Source organism: Cricetulus griseus, chromosome 7, assembly GCF_003668045.3.
Source record: "Cricetulus griseus strain 17A/GY chromosome 7, alternate assembly CriGri-PICRH-1.0, whole genome shotgun sequence".
In the NCBI taxonomy this organism is placed as follows: Eukaryota; Metazoa; Chordata; class Mammalia; order Rodentia; family Cricetidae; genus Cricetulus; species Cricetulus griseus.
This window is the reverse complement of record NC_048600.1, coordinates 11,595,960-11,617,172: the sequence shown is the minus strand read 5'-3', so window position 1 is coordinate 11,617,172 and position 21,213 is coordinate 11,595,960. Positions and strand designations below refer to the sequence as shown.

General features: G+C 46.1%; 1 protein-coding gene across 1 annotated transcript in view; it reads right to left on the bottom strand.

The window, feature by feature from the left end:
- Positions 1-21,213, bottom strand: part of Alk (ALK receptor tyrosine kinase) — a 688,619-nt gene that overhangs the window by 65,210 nt on the left and 602,196 nt on the right. The window contains exons 10-11 of the mRNA XM_027424412.2: positions 12,584-12,678; positions 12,288-12,416 (exon numbers count right to left, since the gene is read on the bottom strand). Of these exons, the coding sequence (XP_027280213.2) occupies positions 12,288-12,416; positions 12,584-12,678 (224 nt within the window). The remainder of the gene's footprint in view (positions 1-12,287; positions 12,417-12,583; positions 12,679-21,213) is intronic.

Below are 21,213 nucleotides of genomic sequence, written 5' to 3'. Positions count from 1 at the left end.
GGACAGCAATCAGAGACACCCACTGTTCTCGATTGCTCAGAGAGTCTCTCCTTTATCCTACCATCTGCTGTGTCTTGGCACATGTCATGGTCAAGGTCTTTAGACCTTATGAGTGTGTGGATGGTCACAGAGAACCTTGATATGTCTGCGTATGTATGTGTGTATGTACACTTGGCATGAGTGTATACTGGGATGGAGGTGGGGTCCTAGGAAGACCAACCCCCTTTTAGTCATGGGAAATAAACAGAGTAGCTTCTAACAAGCATATAGATAAATGATCTGAACTTGGCCAGTTAACCTACCTCCACTATTGTAAGCTAAAGCAGAAGCTAAGAGCCAAAAGTCTTTCTCTAGCCCCCACACCTAGCTGTAAAGCCTAGGGACCCAATGTTAGTACACAAAAGCTTTTCTTGATACACTTGAAATACCCTGAAGATTTCATACTCTGCATTTCTTTGTCACAACATGCGTGCCCCACAGTCCCCTGCCACTCTTGCTCTGTCCCTAGCTAGCTTCCTTTTTGCCTTATCGTGTCAGTAGGAAAAGATGAAATCTGTACACTAGCGTAGTCTTGCAAGAGTTGGGTTACGTATATTCTGTTCCCTGTCTTATGTCCAGAGCTGACAATACTGCTAGACACACAGAGAGTGGTGCATGGATCTCTGTTAGATGGAAACCAGAATTTAAACAAAACCCAACAGAAAGAAGAAACCAGCTCACACCCCTGCTCCAAAGCCCATTTGAGCATCTAAAACGGAGAGGTCATGAACACTGAGGGGTCCTAGACTTTGCCTCTTAAGCTTCTGTGTAAGTGTAGAACACTAGAGGTGGTTAGACTGGACATTTTCTGATAGTGTATCTATATGCTTGCTATTTATTGCCTATGACTGAAAGGGGGTAGGTCTCCCTAGAATCACACAGTATACACTCATGCCAAGTGATAATACACTCATATATACCCAAACGTACACATAACTAGAATGCCATCTTTGAGAAGACCCCCCAGTTACTCCTTAAGCAGTGGGACACTCTCCTCACCCAATGGTTGATGGAACAGATTAGTTGATAGGCTGAGTGGATTAGTCTGAAAAGTCAAAGTCACAAGGCTGGCTGAGGAGAAAGAAACAGTCCTCTTTCCTAGATAGCTGTACCAAGCAACATGGAGGCTTTGCTATCGATCCTCAGGCAGGTTGGTAGACAACCAGGGCTCTCCTTTGTTTCCTTACAGGCTAACATTAATTCTGGAGTGCGATCATTAAACCTGCCAGTCACTTACTAAAACAATAATAATCAGATGAACAGATTTGCTTTCACCTTCTTGTGAACTCACAGTCAATATTCATTCTTAAAAACAAATCAGGCCTTTCAGGACCGTCGCTTGGGATTTATTTGGAAAAATATTCATGGAGAAGGTTCAGGAGTTTCCAGGATTTCTAAGATCTGAACAAGTTTTGGAAGACTACAGACCCTCTGCCAATCAATATGGAGGAAAAGGTTCATATGGAGCAATCCTTCAGGACTCCTCATAAGACATCTACCCCTCTCCCCACACAAGTAAATATAATGCCTTTACTTGCAAATAGGCAATTGTTTGGATTGGGGAATTGATTTAGTGGACTCTAAATGCACATACTGTCTCCTCTCTCCACTTAAAAAATTGGTTAGATTTTAACAGCAAGAAACTAGAATTTTCTCAGAATTTTGTAAAAAAAGTGGAAAATATATGTACATAACACACACACACACACACACACACACACACACACACACACACACACACACTACAGCTCTCATGGGAGTGAATTTGCCCAATATTTTTGGCTATATATTTTGATAACAGAATTAACAGTAACACAACATTTCACATGAATATTTTGTTTTATATCCTTGATCACCTGTTAGAAATGATCTTACTTTCTTACTATAATAGTCAGCTCTGAGAAACAGCCTTGCTCTCTAGGCCCCTTGCCAGTCCACCCATTTTGGTGTTATGTAGCACTCAGTAGGTGCTTTGTGTTCACTGTCTTGGTGTTATATAGCTTTCAGTAGGTGCTTTGTGACTAGATAAATGCCCAAGGGATGATATTAGACACTTTTGAGACAAAGCCTGGGAGTTCAGTGGGCTCTGAGGGTTTCTCAGTGTGGCAGCTCTGATGAGAGCCACTGTAGATGGACTTGAGCTGGTCACCATCTGAGGTTCACACCTGTGTAACCCTTGGCAAGACCTGTGAGCTGCTTCTGCCAAGAGAATATGCCAAGGTGATGGGATGCCATTTTCAAGATTACAACTTCTGTCTTGCTAGCATATTCTTTTACTCTCTGTCTACCCTTCCCTGCCCATGTCATACCTGGAAGGAAGCAGGCTGCTGAGGCCAGCAGAAACTGATGATGGTGGCCTTCAGCTAGTTAGGAACTGGGATTCTCAACCCCACATCATCCAGGAACTGTCAACAGTCGGGTGGGCTTGGATGTGACTCCTTCCCCAATCAAACTTTCAGGTGAGATCCCAGTGCCCTTGGTAGGTGACCTGAGGACCTGAGCTGGGCCTGGCTTCCCACTCATAGGCACTGATAAACAAATGTGTGTTGTTTAAGGCTCATATATTCAGGGCAGACGGCTTCAAAGTACTGAATCCTCCCTACACAGTTCCGGCCCACAGCAAGGCTCTTGCTTCTGTCTGTTCCCCTTGGGGAGCCCCTGTCTGGGCAGATTTCCACCCTCTCCCTTCTTTACTCTGTGCCTAAGGCAGTTCTGACCCAGTGTTTCCTTTTCTCTTGGCAGGGGAGGAGCAAACAGACAAGACATTTTGGTGCTTCTCTCAGAGCCTCAGTCTACCTCCTGGCCCAGATGAATTAGTACAAATACTTCTCTGTAAAAGTCACTGAAACTTTAGTGTAGCAAGAGGGGTAGACAAAGGCTTTCTGGGACACAGGGCTGGGTTGGGGCAGCGAGTCTGGGAAGAAAACAGTGATTAAAGTGGACTTCCTAACAATTGCTTACTATGTGCACTGACGGAGGGCCTTTGTGTTCTGCTGGCCATGAGCTTAATGATCTTAATCAAGGCATGCTGAGCCCAAAGCTCCTGGATCATTTATTGTCTCCCACTTATGTAACCTGTCACTGAAACAAATGGGGGAAAAACATGTTTTCTCAAGGCCAGCTGGGAGAGAGAACTGTGGTGGCTCCTGCCTGCTGCTTGGGGTAGCAGCGGTGGCCCAGGTATACCTTAGGAGTTTGCTAGGAGCTCATAATGCCCCACCCCCACCCCAGAGCATCAGACTAAGGTCTCACTAGGGTGGTGTGTGGGGTCCTAAAGTGACTGTGTGGAGCTTCTCGTTTGTTTCCTCCTCCTCTTCCTCATTTTCCTTCTCTTCCTTTTAAATGCAAGGCCTCATGTAGCTCAGGCTGGCCTCCCACTCACTCCTCTCACCAAGGATGACCTTGAATTACCTACTCATCTTCTGCCACTTAAGTGCTGACATCATAGGCAATGCCACCTAAGTTGAGGACCTGCTTTCTAGGAATTGGGTCTCTCTCTCTCCCCCCCCCCCTCTGGTTTTTTGAGGCATGGTTTATCTGTGTAGCTTTTTAGCCTGTCCTGGAACTAGCTTTTGTAGACCAGTGTGGTCTCAAACTCACAAAGATCCACCTGCCTCTGCCTCCTGAGTTCTGGGCTTAAAGGTGTGCGCCACCACCGCCAGGTGGAATTGGGTTTGAAGAAGAAGAAGAAGAAGAAGAAAAAGAAGAAGAAGAAGAAGAAGAAGAAGAAGAAGAAGAAGAAGAAGAAGAAGAAGAAGAAGAAGAAGAAGAAGTAGAAGAAGAAGAAGATTGATTCAGGATGTGCAATGTACCATCTGGGCAGGATGAAGCCAGAGCTGTGTGGTGGGGCACTTGTCATAATTCTACATGGGAACAGTGACTTACTTACTATGCGGACTGTGTGGATCAGCTCTGAGTGGTACAGTTTGCAAGACCCATGCTTGGTTTGTCCCCAGCCATAGGCCCTAGCACAGTGTAGGTACCCAATGTAGACTTGTTTCATTGAAAACACAGGCTCTTCCAGGACTGGGCTTCAGGGGAAGCAGTGTTGTCTTGTGCATTGGGTGCTGAGCTAAATGCCATGGATAGAATGTGAAAACAGCCTCTGCCTTGACACGAGTGAGTGATCAGGCAGTGGTTGATATCGCTCTGACAGGCATGGGTGCACAGTGGGGAAGGCTTTGCAGTGAGCAGCCTTGATGCTGAACCCTGACACTAGAGATGGTAGGGTGAATCACTTGCCTTCTGACCCTCACTCTTCTCAATCCTAAAATAAGAAAAATAAGACAGGCTCACCAGCATACTACATTAGACATCCTTCTGAACACTTGGCACACATTAAAGTGTGTGGTCGTTATAGAAGACCTATGAGATATCACTACTAATACTATAAAAACTAATTTTCTGAGTATGTTTGGTGTACATGTGCCTGTGTATTCATGTTTGCATGTGTGTGGGTACTTGTGTGTCTATGTGGGTGCACCTGCACATTTGTCTGAATGTGTGTGGAGACCTGAGGTTGGCATGATATATCTTCTTCATTCTCTCTTTACTTTGTATACTGAGGCAGGTGAACTTGAAGCTCACTCTTTTGGCAATATGGCTGGCAAGTTTTCTCTTGGATCTCCTGTCTCTACCTCCTACATGGTGGGGTTGCAGGTGGGCTGCCACACGTCCCAGTTTTAATGTGGATTCTGGGGACCTGAACCTGTGCAGCAAGTTCTTTAGCTGTGGAGTCATCTTCCAGACCTATAAAACACACTTTTAATATGAAAAAACAGAGACAGGCAGGAAAGGAAAGTTGTTTAAAGTGATCAGCTTTGCTAGGATTTAGACCCAAGTATCTGGGGTCTGGGAAAGTGGTTCAGTTGGTAAAGCACTTGCCTACAAAGTATACAGATGTGAGTTCAGACCTTTAGGACTTATGCTCACAAAAGTCAGATGCAGTGGGACAAGCCTGTAATACCAGGGATGCTGAGACAGGAGGTGGAGACAGGTGGATCTCCATAAGTTCATGGGCCAGCTAGCTTGGCCTATATGGTGAAGTTCCAGGCCAATAAGAGACCCTCTCTCCAAAAATGGTAGAAGGTGCCTTAGGATTGATACATGAGGTTGTCTTCTGCCTTCCTCATATGTTCATTGTGCAGTCATGAATCCACACCTACATGAACTAAATATTTGTACTCTCTCTCTCTCTCTCTCTCTCTCTCTCTCTCTCTCTCTCTCACACACACACACACACACACACACACACACACACTCCACAACTATGCTATATTTCTTTCTCAGGTAATATCCATCTTTAGAGGTCTTCAAGGATGACACAAGAGAGACATTGCATGACCTTAGCATCTGCTGGTCTGTGTTCAATGGAAGCATGTGAGAATGGTAGTCTACAACCATGGGCATTTGCTATATAAACATGAGGACCACAGTTCAGATGCCCAGAATATCCCAAGAAGTTCTTTCTGGTGAGCAGGATGCCTTAAACCCATCTCTAGTTCCATGCAACTGCTGTCAGCAGGTCCCCTTCCTTGGCTCCCAAGCAGACCCTGGTCATTAGAATTGGGGTGCACACTGATTCCTCAGCATGCAAAGCCACTTTCACTAAAAGAAACTTGTTGATTTCAGTGATGAGAATCATGAATCACACATTATTTCCACATCACCTCTCTTCCTGGAACACAGCCACACTAGCTCCCGGGGAAGGGAGCCATATCCAAATGAAGAATGACATGTTAATTCAGAGAGTTCTGAGCCTGTGCAGTGACTGGGAGCCCCTGAGCCTTATTAACGTAGGTGCTTCATGCATAACCATTAGTATAATTATTCTAAGGAGGTAATAATCTAAAACCAGAAAATGGCCGGACTTTCAATGAGTTGCAAGGGTTGTATCTATGACACCATGCTTTCTACTCCTTAAAGAGTTATTTCCCCACTTGAGGGGGAATGCACCGGTGAAGGCTGGGTTGCATGGGGGTACTCCAATGAGCTTCAGTGATCAATATTCTCTCTCTCTCTCTCTCTCTCTCTCTCTCTCTCTCTCTCTCTCTCTCTGTGTGTGTGTGTGTGTGTGTGTGTGTTGTTTGCCTAGTGTGCTGTCTTATGTATTAGTGAAGAGGCAGGTATAGTCTGTTTTCTCAAACAGACTAACACAGGAAACTAACACAACAAACTGGGGGTTTTCTCAATAGGAAGATGCTTCTGGAAGACCTTTCCAGCAATGGGGTCTTCTAAGGTTACACTACCACAGCTTTGTTCTTCTAGGTGTTACATGGCCTAGAAAAATGTTACTGTTTATGTGAATCTTAAGACATAGATCTTTAAGCCATTTACAAATGTGTAATTTATGGCTAGTCACTTAATCTCTGTAGACCCAAGTGTGTAAGGGGTTAATATCATAGCAGCAAGTGAGATAAGCAGCCACACAGCTCAGCCCCAGCTCCTGGCTCCTGGCACCATGTAAAGAACAATGGTTATTATTGCTGCATGAGCCAGGCCTTCACAGATGAAAGATGCCCTATGACTCCTCCCCACTTCAGCACCTTCTCTAGGTTAGGCTTCATGTGCAGCCCTGGGTTTCTTCTAACCTTTGTTGCTAATAAGACAGTCCTGAAGGGCTTGTGAGAAATGTAACAGCCCTGGCTGCCCTGGAACTGTAGATCAGGCTGATTTCAAACTCACAAAGATATATCTGCCTCTGCTTCCTGAGTGCTGGGATTAAAGGCAAGCACCACCATCACCTGGCGAAATGTGGATGGTTAACATCCTATTTCAGATATCCCACAGGCATGCAGGAACCCAGGATTATGTAAGTTCAATGGGCAGCCCCTCTCAGACAGGGGACTCTGATGAAGACGAGGAGAGGATGCTCTTAGAGTAGGAAAGTCACTGAGAATGTCCATGATCAGGAGTTTATGGTTCATCCAAGACTCTAGTATGGGTCCCCTGCCCCAGGGTGAAGAGGCCCTCCTGCCCTTGTCTCATGGCATTCTCATACCCTGGAACTCCTTGCCTCCCAAACTAGAACCCAGTGAAGAGCTATGGCTACAGATGGGAACTTGGCTTCCTTCCTATCCCTAACCTGCCATGGGGCTGTCAACAATACCATCAAGGCAGAGGGGACAGAATGTGTTAGAACACCATTAAATAGTCTTTATTTAGAAATGGGGCTAACCAGAAGGCAAAAGATGCTTCACTAGTGGGTGTGTCACTACTGTGTGCCCCTGTAGTGAACTTGGCCTAGTCTACAGGGTCTGAGTATAGAAGTCTCTGAGGCACACAAAGACCCCATCGAATGAGAAGACGGGTTTTGAAAGAGGGGCTGGGCCCTGGGAAGACTTCTTTCCAACAATGTCGTCATCCCCAGAAGGGTGTGTGTGGAACATAATGGCTCTAGTTACAAATTCTATTAACTCTGATAGTTGTTCTGAGTGAATGGATAATGCATTTAGCAGAAATAGACTCAATCAATTTATATGAAACACATAGAACTTTCTCATTGGAATTGGCATCTGTTCTTGAATCATAGGAGCACGTGTGGAAATGGACAGTCTGTCACCATGACTTCTGGGCACATTAGCCAAGCCATGGGTTAATTGGAGAGAAGGGCCAAGTAAAGCTTACTCCAGATTGCCTCAGCCTCTGGTGTGTGAGTGTGTGTGTGTGTGTGTGTGTGTGTGTGTGTGTGTGTGTGTGTGTAGATGAATGTTTGCATGTGTGTGTGTGCAGATGTACATGTGTGCACATGAGTGTGGAGGCCAGAGGCCAACAGATTCCTCGGGTGCCTTTCATCTTGTTTCTTGAGACAGGGTCTCTAATTTGCCTGGAGCTCACTGATTTGATTGGCTGGCTGGCTAGCTAACCCCATATCTCTCCAGTGTTGGGGTTACAAGTGTGCCCAGCTTCTTAAAATGTGGGTTCTGGAGACTGAACTCAGATCCTCATGCTTCTGTGGTAAACTCTTTACCGAGTCATCTCTTCAGCGCCTTAGACCTGGACTTCTTAGAAACGGTGGGCTAGACTTCCTAGAAATGATAATAAGCAACTGTGTTCACACCAGCCTCTCCCATAGGAGCCATCCCTGTGTGTTTGCTGATATGCAGAACAAGGCCCCGTGAGGCTGAACCACCCTAGGGTCATGGCTAGTGTGATCTGGCCAGGACATAGCATGGAGGTTCTGACTCCTAGGCTTGAGTTCTTTTCAGGGCTATATAAATGTATATTTTACATATAAATATAAATATACATATATATTAAATCATCATCAGTGTGTGTGTGTGTGTGTGTGTGTGTGTGTGTGTGTGTGTGAGAGAGAGAGAGAGAGAGAGAGAGAGAGAGAGAGAGAGAGAGAGAGAGAGAGAGAGTACACCCAGGCCATGGTGCTTTGTGGGCAGGTCAGAGGTTAACTTTCAGGCATTGGTTCTCTTCTTCCATCTTGGGTTCCAGGGACCAAACAGGTCACCAATGACCTCACTGGCCCAGAGTTTTACATAGTTTTGTTTTTCTCCCTCCTTGTTCAAGATGCATACTTGAAAATGGTAAACAAACCCAGAGATAGATTTGGAAGAGGCAAGGTTGTGATTTTTTTTTTTTTTTGTCAAGATTCCGAAATTGTGGCATTGGGTTTCCCTTGATCCCACCTATGCCACATTTGAGCCCATGATAGAGGGGAGAGGGGTACAGGGCCTTGGAGCTTTCAAATCCTCAACTGAGCTTTTTATGGAGGGAGACTGGTGGAGTCTGATTGTACCTGCTCAGAGGCAGCATCATACATTACCACCAGGGACAAAGACAGAGACTGAAGTGGAGGCAGAGACAGGGAGGTGGAGAGAGTTAGGGCTGGAGGGAGAGGGAGAGAGAAGAGCCCAGTCCTAATTGCATTAGCCCGACCATTTGGTTAGCGTAATTGCATGTGCGAAGCTGACAAACGTAATTTCCCAGGACTTAATACTCGCCCCATTTTCTCCTCCAGCTTCTTCATCTGATTAGCTAAAGTGACTCAGAGGCTTCCGAGAAGGCCAAATGTATCACCTGGCCAGGCTTTTCCCTGGCCCCTAGACTGGAGGCTTCCCTGGCCACTCACTCCCCTGGAGTGAGCCCGAATGGTTTGGGAGGGTGGGACACAAGGAGTTTTGGGGATCATTGTCAGTAATAGGTTTTTTAAGGCCTGGCTTCATTTGGCTTTTGTGTTTTCAGTGGCTTCTGTGCTGACTGCCTGGAGGAGAGCTGAAATGCCACCCACCCCTGTTCCAACTCAGTGCGAACTGACAGCGCTGAACTTTGGAGAGAAAATCTTATTATCTTGTCGCCTTGATTCTTTGTCAGAGGGTCAGGAGATGACTGTTTAGGGCTCATGCAGGGGCTCTTCTCTGGGACTGTCCCCCTACCTCCTTCCCACACAGCATTTCTCTCTGATTGGAGAGCTTTCTACCCACAGTGGCAGAGCTGGTGAAAAGACTACAGACTTTGGGTTCATATCCTGGTCCCGCTTCCTAGCAGCCATGCACTCCCAGGCTTTCATTGCATCTTTCTTCTCCTTTCAATAGGAGTAAAAGTAACTACCCTGGGCCAGTATGAGATCAAGCTGACTTGTGAAAAAGCCTAGCTCAAGGGCAGGCACTGTCTGATTTCCATTCCCAACCCTTTCCCCTTTCCATTCCCATCCCTTTCCCCTCTCCTCTCCTTTATCATTGTTCCTCTTTTCCCCCTCCCCCTTTCTCCCCACTTCTGTCTTTCTCCTCCCAGGTCAACACTCTGAGCTTGGATCTAGGCAGACATTGTAGACATGCCTTGCTGGTCTCCCTACCCTCCTATCTTGGATCTGAAGCTTCAGTGTGGCCAGTACTGCTCAGGCCCCTTCCCTGCTATGGTACACACAGTGATGACTACAGGGAGGTACCAGGATTGTGTGCATGCTGGGTGGTTGCTACTGAGTGAATGTACCCCATGCTTGCCTTTCTAGGATCCCCTCCACTGCCTCCTGCTCCAGTGAAATCATTGTCTACCTGCTCTCTCCCCTTCCAGACTATGAGTTCTTTGTGCTCCATCCTGGTGTTGTGCTATTCATTGGCTCTGCACAGAAAGGACTGAGGAAGGAATGGGCAAGGACAGCAGTTGGGTCTGGATGAAAGCCAGGTGAGTCCTGGGCTAGGTAGGACCTTCTCCCTGACCATATGGCTAAGTCCAGTAACTCAGGAGACACACCTGTGGGAAGTGGCCTTCTTCCCAGAAATCTTATCCTGCAAGCAGACCCTCTTTGCACCCCCAGTCCACATCTAGAGGGATCTACACTGCAATGGGGCTAGGGAACCCAAATCATGGGGGAGACAGATACCTCCTGCAATAGAGCACATGAGGGGAGGATTGTGTGACCTGAGCCCCCTTTCTCTCACCTTAAGCAGCTCCCCATGTGGCAATGGGTTCTTGGGAAAAAATAACAGCTCCATATTGAGTGTCCTAGAGCATCCCTAGGGAACATCAAGGCTACTCTCAGACATCTTTGGCTCAATACCCTCTTCTTCCTTCTGACCTGGAGCTGGCTGACTATCTTGTTCTGAGGTAATGCTGCTCACTAGGGTAGCCTGTTGTTTTAGCCGGAGTCTCCAGGAGCCCTCTAGGAGTGTTTGCTTCTAATTCTGTTTGGAAATGGTAGGAGTCATGGTCCTTTCCCATCTCCCATGTGATTTCATTTGTCTGAGTGGCCAGAGGGCTCTTTATTGAGTATCCTTTTGTGGATAGAGGGAGTTAGCTATGTGGTAATGAGCCCAGACTCAGGCCAGGTAGACCACTGCTCCCTAAATGCTGGCTATAGTGTTGTGGCAGTTGACATTAGAGAACTTGGCTCAAGCTTCCAGATGCCCACCAATCAATCAGTAGTTGTTCCTGGAGTCCTGGTTTGGCATTGAGGCCAGAGTGAGGGTTGCTACCATGTTTAATTATCACAGGGAATGAAAAGGGAATTGTGGTCCCCTTCCTGAATTGATGGATTTGTAAGTTGCACAAGCTAATCACAAGGTAGTATACAGAGGTGAGTCCCCGGGCATGGGTGACAGGAAGGGACACTGAATGGATGAATGGGAAGGCTAGATATTTCTGTGAGTCATAGCAGCTAGCAGGATATAGTGCTCTCTAGTCTAGGTTCCCAGGTAGACTGTAGGAGGATTAGAAAGTTTTGGGAGGGGGGCTTTGAAGGTGAAAGGAGACACCCCCCTTCTCAGCTAGTAGTTGGCCAGATCAGGCAGGAACCAGTAAGGGATGAGAGCAGTTTCAAGCAGCTTTTGTCTTTTTTTTTTTTAAAGCAAAGCAAAACTAAAATTTAGCTAATGAGCAGAGAGCTAACCAATTTGGTGTCAAAGCTACAAGCTTCTAATTATTTTGTACTTTGCACAGAACCAGGATTCTACCTTGTAAGTAGAAATTACAGATTTATCATCTGTATGCTGTTATTCCAATCAAGATGTATACAACAGGATGTGGTGGACTGTATGCTGTACCTGTTTCTCATGTGAGAAGTGCCAGGACCCATGTACCAAAGCCCTTGGGACACACTTGGGGAGGGGGCTTAGAAACAAGACCCATGGTGTGTGTGTGTGTGTGTGTGTGTGTGTGTGTGTGTGTGTGTGTAAGTGTGTAAAGGCCAGAGGTTGATTTCAGGTGACCTTATTTGTTGATACAAGCTCTCTTACTTAATCTAGAGTTCACTCTTCAGCAAGACCACCTGCCCACCAAGCTACAGGGATCCCCCATCTCCATCTCCCCAGTGCTAGGATTGTAGGTGTGAGTCACTGTGATGGGCTCTTTACATGGATACTGGGGATCTGAACTGGGTACTGGGTACTGGAGCTTGTATGGCAAACACTTTACAGATGGAACCATCTCTCTAGGTCCCTAAAGGTGAAGCTCAAAGGTGACTTCAAATTTATCATCTTCCTGACTCTACCTCTATATCATTTGTCTACCACTGTGTGTCATAACCACTGGTCATAGCTTGACACTCCCTGCCATTGTGTGTTGCTCTTTGGTATATTTCCAGTAGTTAGTTAGGTCTTATCACCACTACTAAGGTGATGAGAGACCTACACAGCTTCTTCTTGGGGACCCATAACAAAGGTGGTGATGCCTCTCCTGGAGATCAACCTTTATTTTTAACCACAGTGCCCACCCCAGCCACAACACAGGCCATTCCTCTGCCTTTGGCAGCAAGAAATAATGTTCAAAGGTGCCAGCTGTGCCAAAGTAACCCTTACCTGTAGGGTCGAAGATGGGCGTCGGTCCTGATATGTTTGCCCAGGATTTTGGATCCTTGTTTGGATTTTTCTCAAACAGATTTCTGGATTTGGGTGCTGCATTCGAGGGCATTTTATCCTCCCCACTGACTAGAATAGAGAAAGCCCAGTGGGCTGAGTTAGGCAGAGTCAATTTTAGGAAGAGAGAAGAGGTTGTACTGAGGAAGGTAGAAAAGGCAAGATGGCTAAGATTGGTGGTCTAGAGATGAGACCATGGGTCACTGGGTTAAGGGAACAAAGTACCAGGGGAAACTCACTAGTGAGGTAGCAGTCAAGGCTGATGGAAATGTTGTCAAATGCCACTGTTGCCCCGGATCCTGGACCCCACCATGTGACGATCTGCAGCCAGAACCTGTATGGTGTTAAGAAGAATCTATGTTAGCAACCACTAGGGTAGGTCAAGTCCTAGGAGTCAGTTTCAGCACATGTGTGCTGATGTATTTTGCAAAAATCTAGTTTCATCAGCCTTACCTCATCCCAAAGCGTTGGTAAGAAAGCAGGGATTATCCTTTCCTAACTTCCACTTCTCCATTACAGAGCATAACCCTTTCTGAAGGGGTGCTCCATCACGACTATGGCAGATATAAGGCCTTTAAAACCAGTTTGGAGCTCTGAGCTTGGGATATATTTGCTTTCTGGGTGCGTAGAGATGAGTGGGTTTGGTGTCCTGCTCATGCTCACCCATGGTCGGGCTGAAGCCACTATTCAAACATTAAAGTGCTTCTGTATGGGACCATCTGATGGACAACCCCTCAGTGTCTCTGTTGCTTCAGCCAGCTGGGCTCCTTCCATGGCTTGACCCCATTAACCAGCAACCAAAGGGTTAATTTCTTGCACAACAGAGGTACTGAGCATCCTGGGTCTTGTCCAGTATTAGTTACTGTTTTCTGATTGGTGGTTAAATATTAGATGATTGATTGTTTCCCCTGGGAGTGCTTGTAATCAAGCCAGAATGGGTCATGAAGTCTGGACAGTAACTCATTGAGATTATGTTTCTTTCCAGCCGTTTCATAGCTTAGAGAGCCAGGTCCTCCAACTACAGTCAGGGAAAGCATGAGGCTGAGATAAACAGAAAGATGTCATGGATGCATTTGTTTCCTGGTTATGTTTTCTTGGGAAATCTCCTTCCTGGAAGGCTACTATCAGTCAACCAACCCTAAAGCAGATGGCAATATGGAGTCAGGTCTAGATTATAAAGGTAGTTTATTTAGGAAATTACCAATCACGTAGACCCGCCTAGCCAAGCCGCAGGGAGCAAGGGAAGAAGGAGGTCCCCACGCGCCCCTCACTCTTAAACCATTCCCACATCACTCTGACCACGCCCAAGTGGGTGTGGTCGTCGACACCTGTCTCCAGCCCCAAGCAGGCATGGTCAGGGTTACCTGTAGCCAGCCCCAAGCGGGTGTGGCTAGGATTTCCCCCTATACACCCCCTTCTGTGATAAAGAGACCAAGTCTTGAGAAGCCTAAACACGCTTTCCCCAGATTTCAGAAAGTTGATCCAGAATGACCTGATGAATAGAGTGCAGTCTCTGGTGTGGATGTTGAAATAGTAAGATAGGGAAGCCATGGCTGTCAATCATTGAATGGATACAGCACATGTGGTTATATAGCCACACATCAGGATGCTAATCTACAATAAAAAAGAATGGACCAGGAGACATGCTGTAAAATAGATGCCTCTCAAAAGCATTATGCAAAGTTAAGGAAGGCAGACAGAAAGTTAAAGACCTCACATTGAGTGATTCTCTGTATAGGAATCATCTAGAATAGGCAAATCTGTAGAGACAGAGAGCAGATTAGTGGTTGCCTGGGGCTAGCTGTGGAACAATATTGACTGCTAACTAGTATGAAGCCTCATTTTGGGGTGATGGAAACGTTCTAAAACTGGGTTATAGTATTCTTTGTAGAATTCTAGAAAGTTGCTGAGAGTCATTGACTTGCACACTTAAAAACGGGTAAATGTTATGGCATGTAAATTATAGCTTTCCCAAGCTGTTGGGGAATAAGGAGGGAAACAGGAGAGATGAAAAAGACGGGGAGGATGAGAGACAGACAGGGGAGAGAAATTATCTATCTATCTATCTATCTATCTATCTATCTATCTATCTATCTACCTATCTATCTATCTTCATCATCATCATCTATTATCTATTGTCATCTATAAATTACCTATTTATCATCTATGTATCTATCTATGTATCTATCTATCAATTTATCTATCTAATTATATATAGAGACTGTGCAGGCTGATAATGTGGGCCAGGGTAGGTGTGGACATGGAGAAACACTCTGGGAGGTGGAAGAGGCACACAGGAAGAACTGTGAGGGCAAGGTCTTTTGTTCCTCTAGACCTCAGCTCAAGAAGGGAGTGAAGTTTCCCTGTATGTTTGACCTGGGACACATGCAATCATGACCCCACACAAAACCATAAGTTTATTTACAACATTATGAGGCTCTTTTCAGGAAAATTGTAACTTGATTGGGCTTTTCTTTAGTGTGAACTTTGTAGATGACAATGTCCTGTTCCAATGTGACAAGGCTGTACACGCCTGGGTCATGAATTGCAGCCAGGTGGAAGATCCCAGCATGACTGAGCATGTAACCCTGGTCAACACTTAGAAGGGATAGATGATGGCTTAGTTCTTTCTGGCTAAAGGACCATTATTGCTCCACTGGAGAAGAGCCTTAAAATCAGATATGAACTTTCATCTAAACAACATGTTTGTGACCAATTATTCTCAACCACTCTAATTCCCAATCTGCCTCTGCCATCATCTATCTTGTGGAATCTGGTCACACATATAGCCCTTTCAGACTAAGGGTCACAATTAGAGGGCCTGATGCATTGACTCTAAAGAAGAAATGCCTGTTCAACACCATTATTCACTACCCAGTGAGTTTGAGGCCAGCCTAGGCTACCTGAGTCCCTGTCTCAAACAAAACAAAACATCCCAAACCAAACAAAAATTAATAATACTAATAATAATTTTATTATTATAAAGCTACTGAAAAGTATGACTAGAGAGAACCATGTTCTTTGGTTGGGAGTGTGGGATATCCTGCACTGTAGTGGGCATTGATCCCATAACAGCTACATTCTCATTCTCCTCCCTGGTTCATCCTCTTTATCCATTATCCATAAGCTGACGGGCCAGGGCACATGTTGATTTCAGTGCTAATCTGCATCATCAGCACACCTCCTTGAAGGACTTCAGGTGCAAGGAAACAAATTTGTATGTCCCTCGAGCAAGGGAAGGGTCAAGACCTCCACTGTTCTCTCTGTGGACCCCGGTGGAAAGCTCTAGTCTTTTCACTTGCTCTGCTTTTCCTGCTTTCATTTTTCATGACTGAGAGATTAGAGCTGCAAAGTTCCTTAACAGTCTCTTAGCATGGATAGGATGATGCAAGCAGGGACTGGAATGGTTTCTAAATACAAGAGTCACTACAGCATCCTGCAAGACGATGACAGTGGAAGTTGCTATTTAAAAATATTTAGCTGACAGTGGGAATTGTCAGAGGCACTCAGGACAGGCAGGGAAGACTCAATCAGATGGCACCATGAGAACATGTGATGCTCCTTCTGTCCACTGTAGGGCCAGAGACTTGGTTAAGGGACAGGTGGGACAAGTATAGATGAAGGTCAGAAAGAGGTGAACAGGCATGGCAGGACAGAGGGGAAGTGGACGCAATGTGGGGATAGGGTCTGGAGAAGCAGGTGATGGGCATAGGATGTAGAACATGGCTCATCTAGGAGTTCAGCTGCTGTGAGGGAACTGGCCAAGAGATGAGGTGGACATTAGGCCAGCTGTGATTTAGGTTCTCTACCTTGGATACTGTCTGGTTGAGTGTCTTTAGCAGACCCATAGAAGAGGAGGCTCTGATAGCCTCTCCCAGTTTGATATGAGCCAGATTTCCTTAGGCCTCTGAGTTTTTCCAGTTCAATTACTCTTTTATACAAAAGACACAGGCAGCAGGTCATTCCTCAGAGTGAGCCTGAGTTGGCCTCAGGCCTTAGGTTCTAGCACTTATGCTCATGTATGGGTAGAAATCCCAGGACTGATGGGAAGCAAGGTGCACGGCATATTATTGCTAAGAGTACAACAGACTAACACACATACAGGTTACCCCTTGCCAACCCTTTCACTCTTGATAGGGAGGGAAGTGTTGTCTTCAGAGCTAGAAGAGCCTTCCCCCCACCTCTCAAAGGGGGTGACTGGTTATGGAAAAGGTAGGGTAAGCTCATGGGGGCTCATCCTGCTATCTGGGAGCCTGGTAGGTAGGTCCCCGCTTTCTTTGGTTGTGTAGAGTTGGCTTCCAGCCCCGTAACCATCGATCTGCTTGGTTCTTTCTGTTTCTCCAAAGTAGATTTGTGAATGCTGGAGTTGTTGCTGGTTTCCCTAGTTTCATTTCTTTTCTTTTCTTTTTTCTTTTCTAAACCAGCCTTGCCTAGAGATCTTGGCTCAAGCCTGCTTTTGCATAAGAATGCACCCACCTTTCCATCTTGTGCAAGCTTTATAGAGAGCCTGTTGAAAATTGGTCTAGGGGGATTCTGGGAGGTGATAGTTTGGGTCACTTGCCAGGTTTCCAGGAGAAATCTCGAAGTGGCTGCTTCCTGAACTCATCCAGAAGATCTCTGTGGAGGCTATGTGGATGCTGCTCACGCACAGCCCCGAAAACATGCACCAGCTCATTCAGGCAACAGACTGTTAACGGGCAGTGAATATGAGGCCTTATTCGACATCCTCCCAGCCTCGGGGATTGACAAACCTAATTAAGCTCACTTAATGATTCTAAGTAGCTGACAAAAAGGTGTGTGTCTGAATGTGGACTGAGGGAATAACAAGGCTTTGGTGAAAGAGGTGAAGGATGCTGGGTAGTGTAAGAGGCATGTGATGGATGGGCACCATAGCTCACACTCTTTCCCTGGCCACTTAGTAGGATCCAGAAAAAAAGGGGGTCCATTTTCACAGCTGGGGCTGCTCTGGGATCTCACTGCTTAGGGCAGGAGTGGCAGATGCTGCTGAGAGAAAACCACTTTCTCCCATTTCTTATTGCTCAGTTGATTTGCTCAGTAAAAGTCTTCTGAAATGGACTGTCGCAAGGCTGGGGTTGCGGTATGCATGTCTATTAGAATAATGTCTGTGATGAAAAAGCCTTGCCACATCCATCCTATTATCTGCATAATTGACTTCGGTTACCGGCTGCAGAGGAGGGGCTGGGCTGAGTGGCAGCACTGAATTCCCAGGACCAGCCCTGGTTGGATCTGAGCAGGCAAGTGCTAGATATGTGAACAGATGCCAGGAGTGTTTGTGAATGGGAAGAGGCCATGATGAAGGCCAGGCTAAGTTGGGAGCATTTCCCCACCCCTACTCTCTGAGGTAATTTACCACCTTGTGACTTGGTTTCTCCTCCAGGCATAACACCAAGAGCAGGAGAAAAGTCAATACAGAGTTTCTAGGGATGCTGAGGGTCAAAGAGCTCTTTATTTCACAATGAGGCTGGTTGTGGTGAGGGAGCTTTCTGGAAAGAGGAGAGGAGAAAAATCTTCAGATAAACTACGTTGGCTTTCTCTTGTTCATTTTTATTTTTGTTTGGGTGGTGTATGCATTTATGTGTGTGTATGTGGAGGCCAGAGGAAGACATCCGGCACCCTGCTCTATCATTCTCCCTTGAGAAAGTGTCTCTTGCTGAACCTGGAGTTAGGCTGGTGGCCAGCAAGCTCCAGAGATTCTCTGCCCTCCCTAGTGCTGGGGTTACAGGTGGGTACTACCAGGTTCAGTGCTTTTCATGGCACTAAATACTCACACTCAGGTCCTCAGCAAGGGTACAGCAAGTGTTCTTACCCAGTGAGCCGTCTCCACACCTAAGTATTGGCTTTCCATGCTCACTTTTGGGGACTGGCACTGAAGTGCAAAGGAGAAAACCAGAGATGTCTCTTGAAAAGGAGAAACCAGAGATGCCAGACAGGTAGAAGACAGCCTTCTGTAAGTTCCTTCTTGGCTATCTCATTCCCTCAATCTGTGTCATATCTGCTGCACTCTAGTGTGGGGAACAGGGCTAAAGGAGGAGTCAAAGGAAAGGGGGGTCTTGCTTTATGGAGCTCAGGCCTAGCAGGGGAGGTGGCTGTAGACAAAACTGCTTAATCTACAGGCTTGACTGTGTGCTAAGTGCTGGGTGGGAGCAGAATGAAAAATGGAATTAAGGGGATGGAGAGGGAGGTAGAGAAGAAGAGGAGGAAGGGAAGGGGGAAGAGCTATAAAGAGAGAGAACATGAGAACACCCACCTCCACTCACCCCTACTCCCATCCCACTTGTGCACTCACTCACATACTCACAGAGACAAGCATGTAAGAATTCACCAGAGGATATGAAGAATGGCAAAGATCTCTTGGGAGCACCATTTTCCTTGGACAGTTACATATGAGGAAAGAGCAGGCCTCTCATTGCCCAGGTCACATTTTCTGCTGTCTGTTGTAGAACCATCTAACTCATTGAGTCTCATCTAGGATCATGCACACTCCACGGTTCAAAGAGCCCTTTGGGACAACCGAGGCTGTGGAAGACTATCTAGGTTATAAGGTACCAAGCCCACTCATCTCAGAGACTGGACTGCCCATCCCTATGTCTCAGGACAAGCAGGTAGTCTCCATGGTGACTTCTCTGTTTCTGTCAGTTGGTTTTTGGATTGGAGGGCTGAGATGGTCCTAGATATGGCACCCTTCCAAAAGAGAAAGGACCCAGAAAAAGGATGGCTTTAATTTCCTTCTCCCTGAGAAGAACATCTTGATGGAGGTAGATTGGTAGTCTCTTTTGCTTGGGGGAAGTGAACTTCAATACACTGTCACAGCATAAGTCAGGGCTTGGTGGGACCCTGAACAAATCACAAGGACTTTATAAGTGTCATCTTAATATTTTCCCACTGCCATTCTCTAGGATGAGAGATTGTGCTTCATTGTTTCTGTTTCATATTTTATTTTAATGATAAATCTGTGCTCCCTTGGACAGTGTGACAAATTATACATGTCATCCTTTGCCTTGGAGCAAAGATCATCAGAGCCCATGTTGTGAGTCAGACGCCTGTGCCTGCAGCCAGGAGCACAGAGCACTGACCTTGTCGTAAGGAGTTTGACTATTGTATAATTCATATTATTCAATGGCCACGGGACTTCTGAACTTCCTTTTAGCTTTGACCCTATGAAGCTAATTCCTACTCAAGCTGGGGAACAAGCTGGTTGGAACTGGTGAGAGAGAAGCCAAGGGAGACTTTGGAGAAACAAACGTCTCAGAGAGTGGAGGAGCTATGGACAGAGGTGCCTGTTGAAGTCATGCTGTGATGTCATGAGATGCCAATCAGGCATCTGGCAATGTGGGTCCAGGACTCAGGTGGAAATGAAGATGTGTAAGTCATTTGCTTGGAAGGGAGGGTGGAAGTGATGTCAATGGGCTCCTCCTGGGGGACAAAATATGTTTAGTTGGATTCTGTTTAACTTCAAGTATTAGAAGCTCAATTATCCCCTAGATTCCAGACTTTGTGCCTAGGGGCAGAAGGGCTGAGAACATAGGGTTTCATTTTAACAAGCATTAAGAGTTATGAAAAACACACACACACATCTGTTGACTTGTAAACTGAGCTGTGAATCTTACCAAGAAAATCTTGAGCAGATCTGAACATCAGTTATTGTAAAGGGAATTCACGTAGTGCCATTTTGAACAACCACCTCCAGCCTGATCTGCCTCATCGCTCTGCACCCTTGATTGTGGAAACTGAGCAATCAAAAGCAACAGCTTGTCCCAAGTGTCACAGTAAATCACCATTAGAAATGGGGCTTAAAGCTCAGAATTAGTAATCTACCCCTTGCTCCAGTGATCTGACACATTTTCTGAGAAACAGCGCCAGATCCTTCTAGAGTTATGAGTGTTTGATGTGTACATATCAATGCCTGGGTGCACATTGCACACCGAGCCACCAGCCACGTCTCCCTTCTTCTCAGATAGCAGCATCAAAGCTGCCCCTGAATAACTTTGGAGGGCAGCAGAAGCTAGGGCCTCTGCTGCAGTGGCTCCTGACTCCCCCCTTCTGAGTTCCACTTTGGAGATCTATTCTGATCATTTCACATTTGGTTTTCCTCGGGAGCCTCCACCAGACTCAAGGTTCCAGTGAGTCCCACTGGGCTTCATGGTCCTGTTACCTATACTCACAGATCAAAGCACGTGGCCTCAAACCATTCCCTCTTGCCCAAGCTGGCTACCCACAATCCCAACACAACCCAGAAACAATAGAAAATACCCCTGTCTTTAGGTCTCTGCTTGCCCTGACGCTGTCTCTGGAATGAATAACCTTGACTCTCATTTTGCTAAGGTTTGAATTTCCCCCATTCAAGTGGCCCTGAATGCTAGGATACTGGGAGTTCTTGGGAGCCTGCACAATGCTAGTGGGCTGGGTTGCCTCTGCCTGCGTGTATTCTCAATGCTGTTCAGAACCTGTGACTTAGCAAAAGGCTGGCCATATGCATGGAGGGAACTTAATATATGATTGCTGACAATTTGACAGTCTGTGACACATCTCCAGATACTTCTTGGTTCCCCATCTGGCCCATGAGAGCCTTGAATCTGTCATTTTATTGTCAGTGTTTTCCAAACACAGTCACACATCAGAGTCATTTGGGGGGACTTCTCGAAGGTAGGGATTCCAAGCCTAAGATGTGGTCTTCTAATCAAAATCTCTATGTGTGGGGCACAGGGGTTTTCTCGGTGGCAGCAGGGGACAGAGTTTCCTGGCATATAGTAACATTCAGTCAGATGTGTGGGTCTGAAGCTTTCTTGGCAGCCTTGAGCCTTTTAAAAACACTCTCTTCCTGCTTTATTTTTTGTTTTTAGAAAAGAGG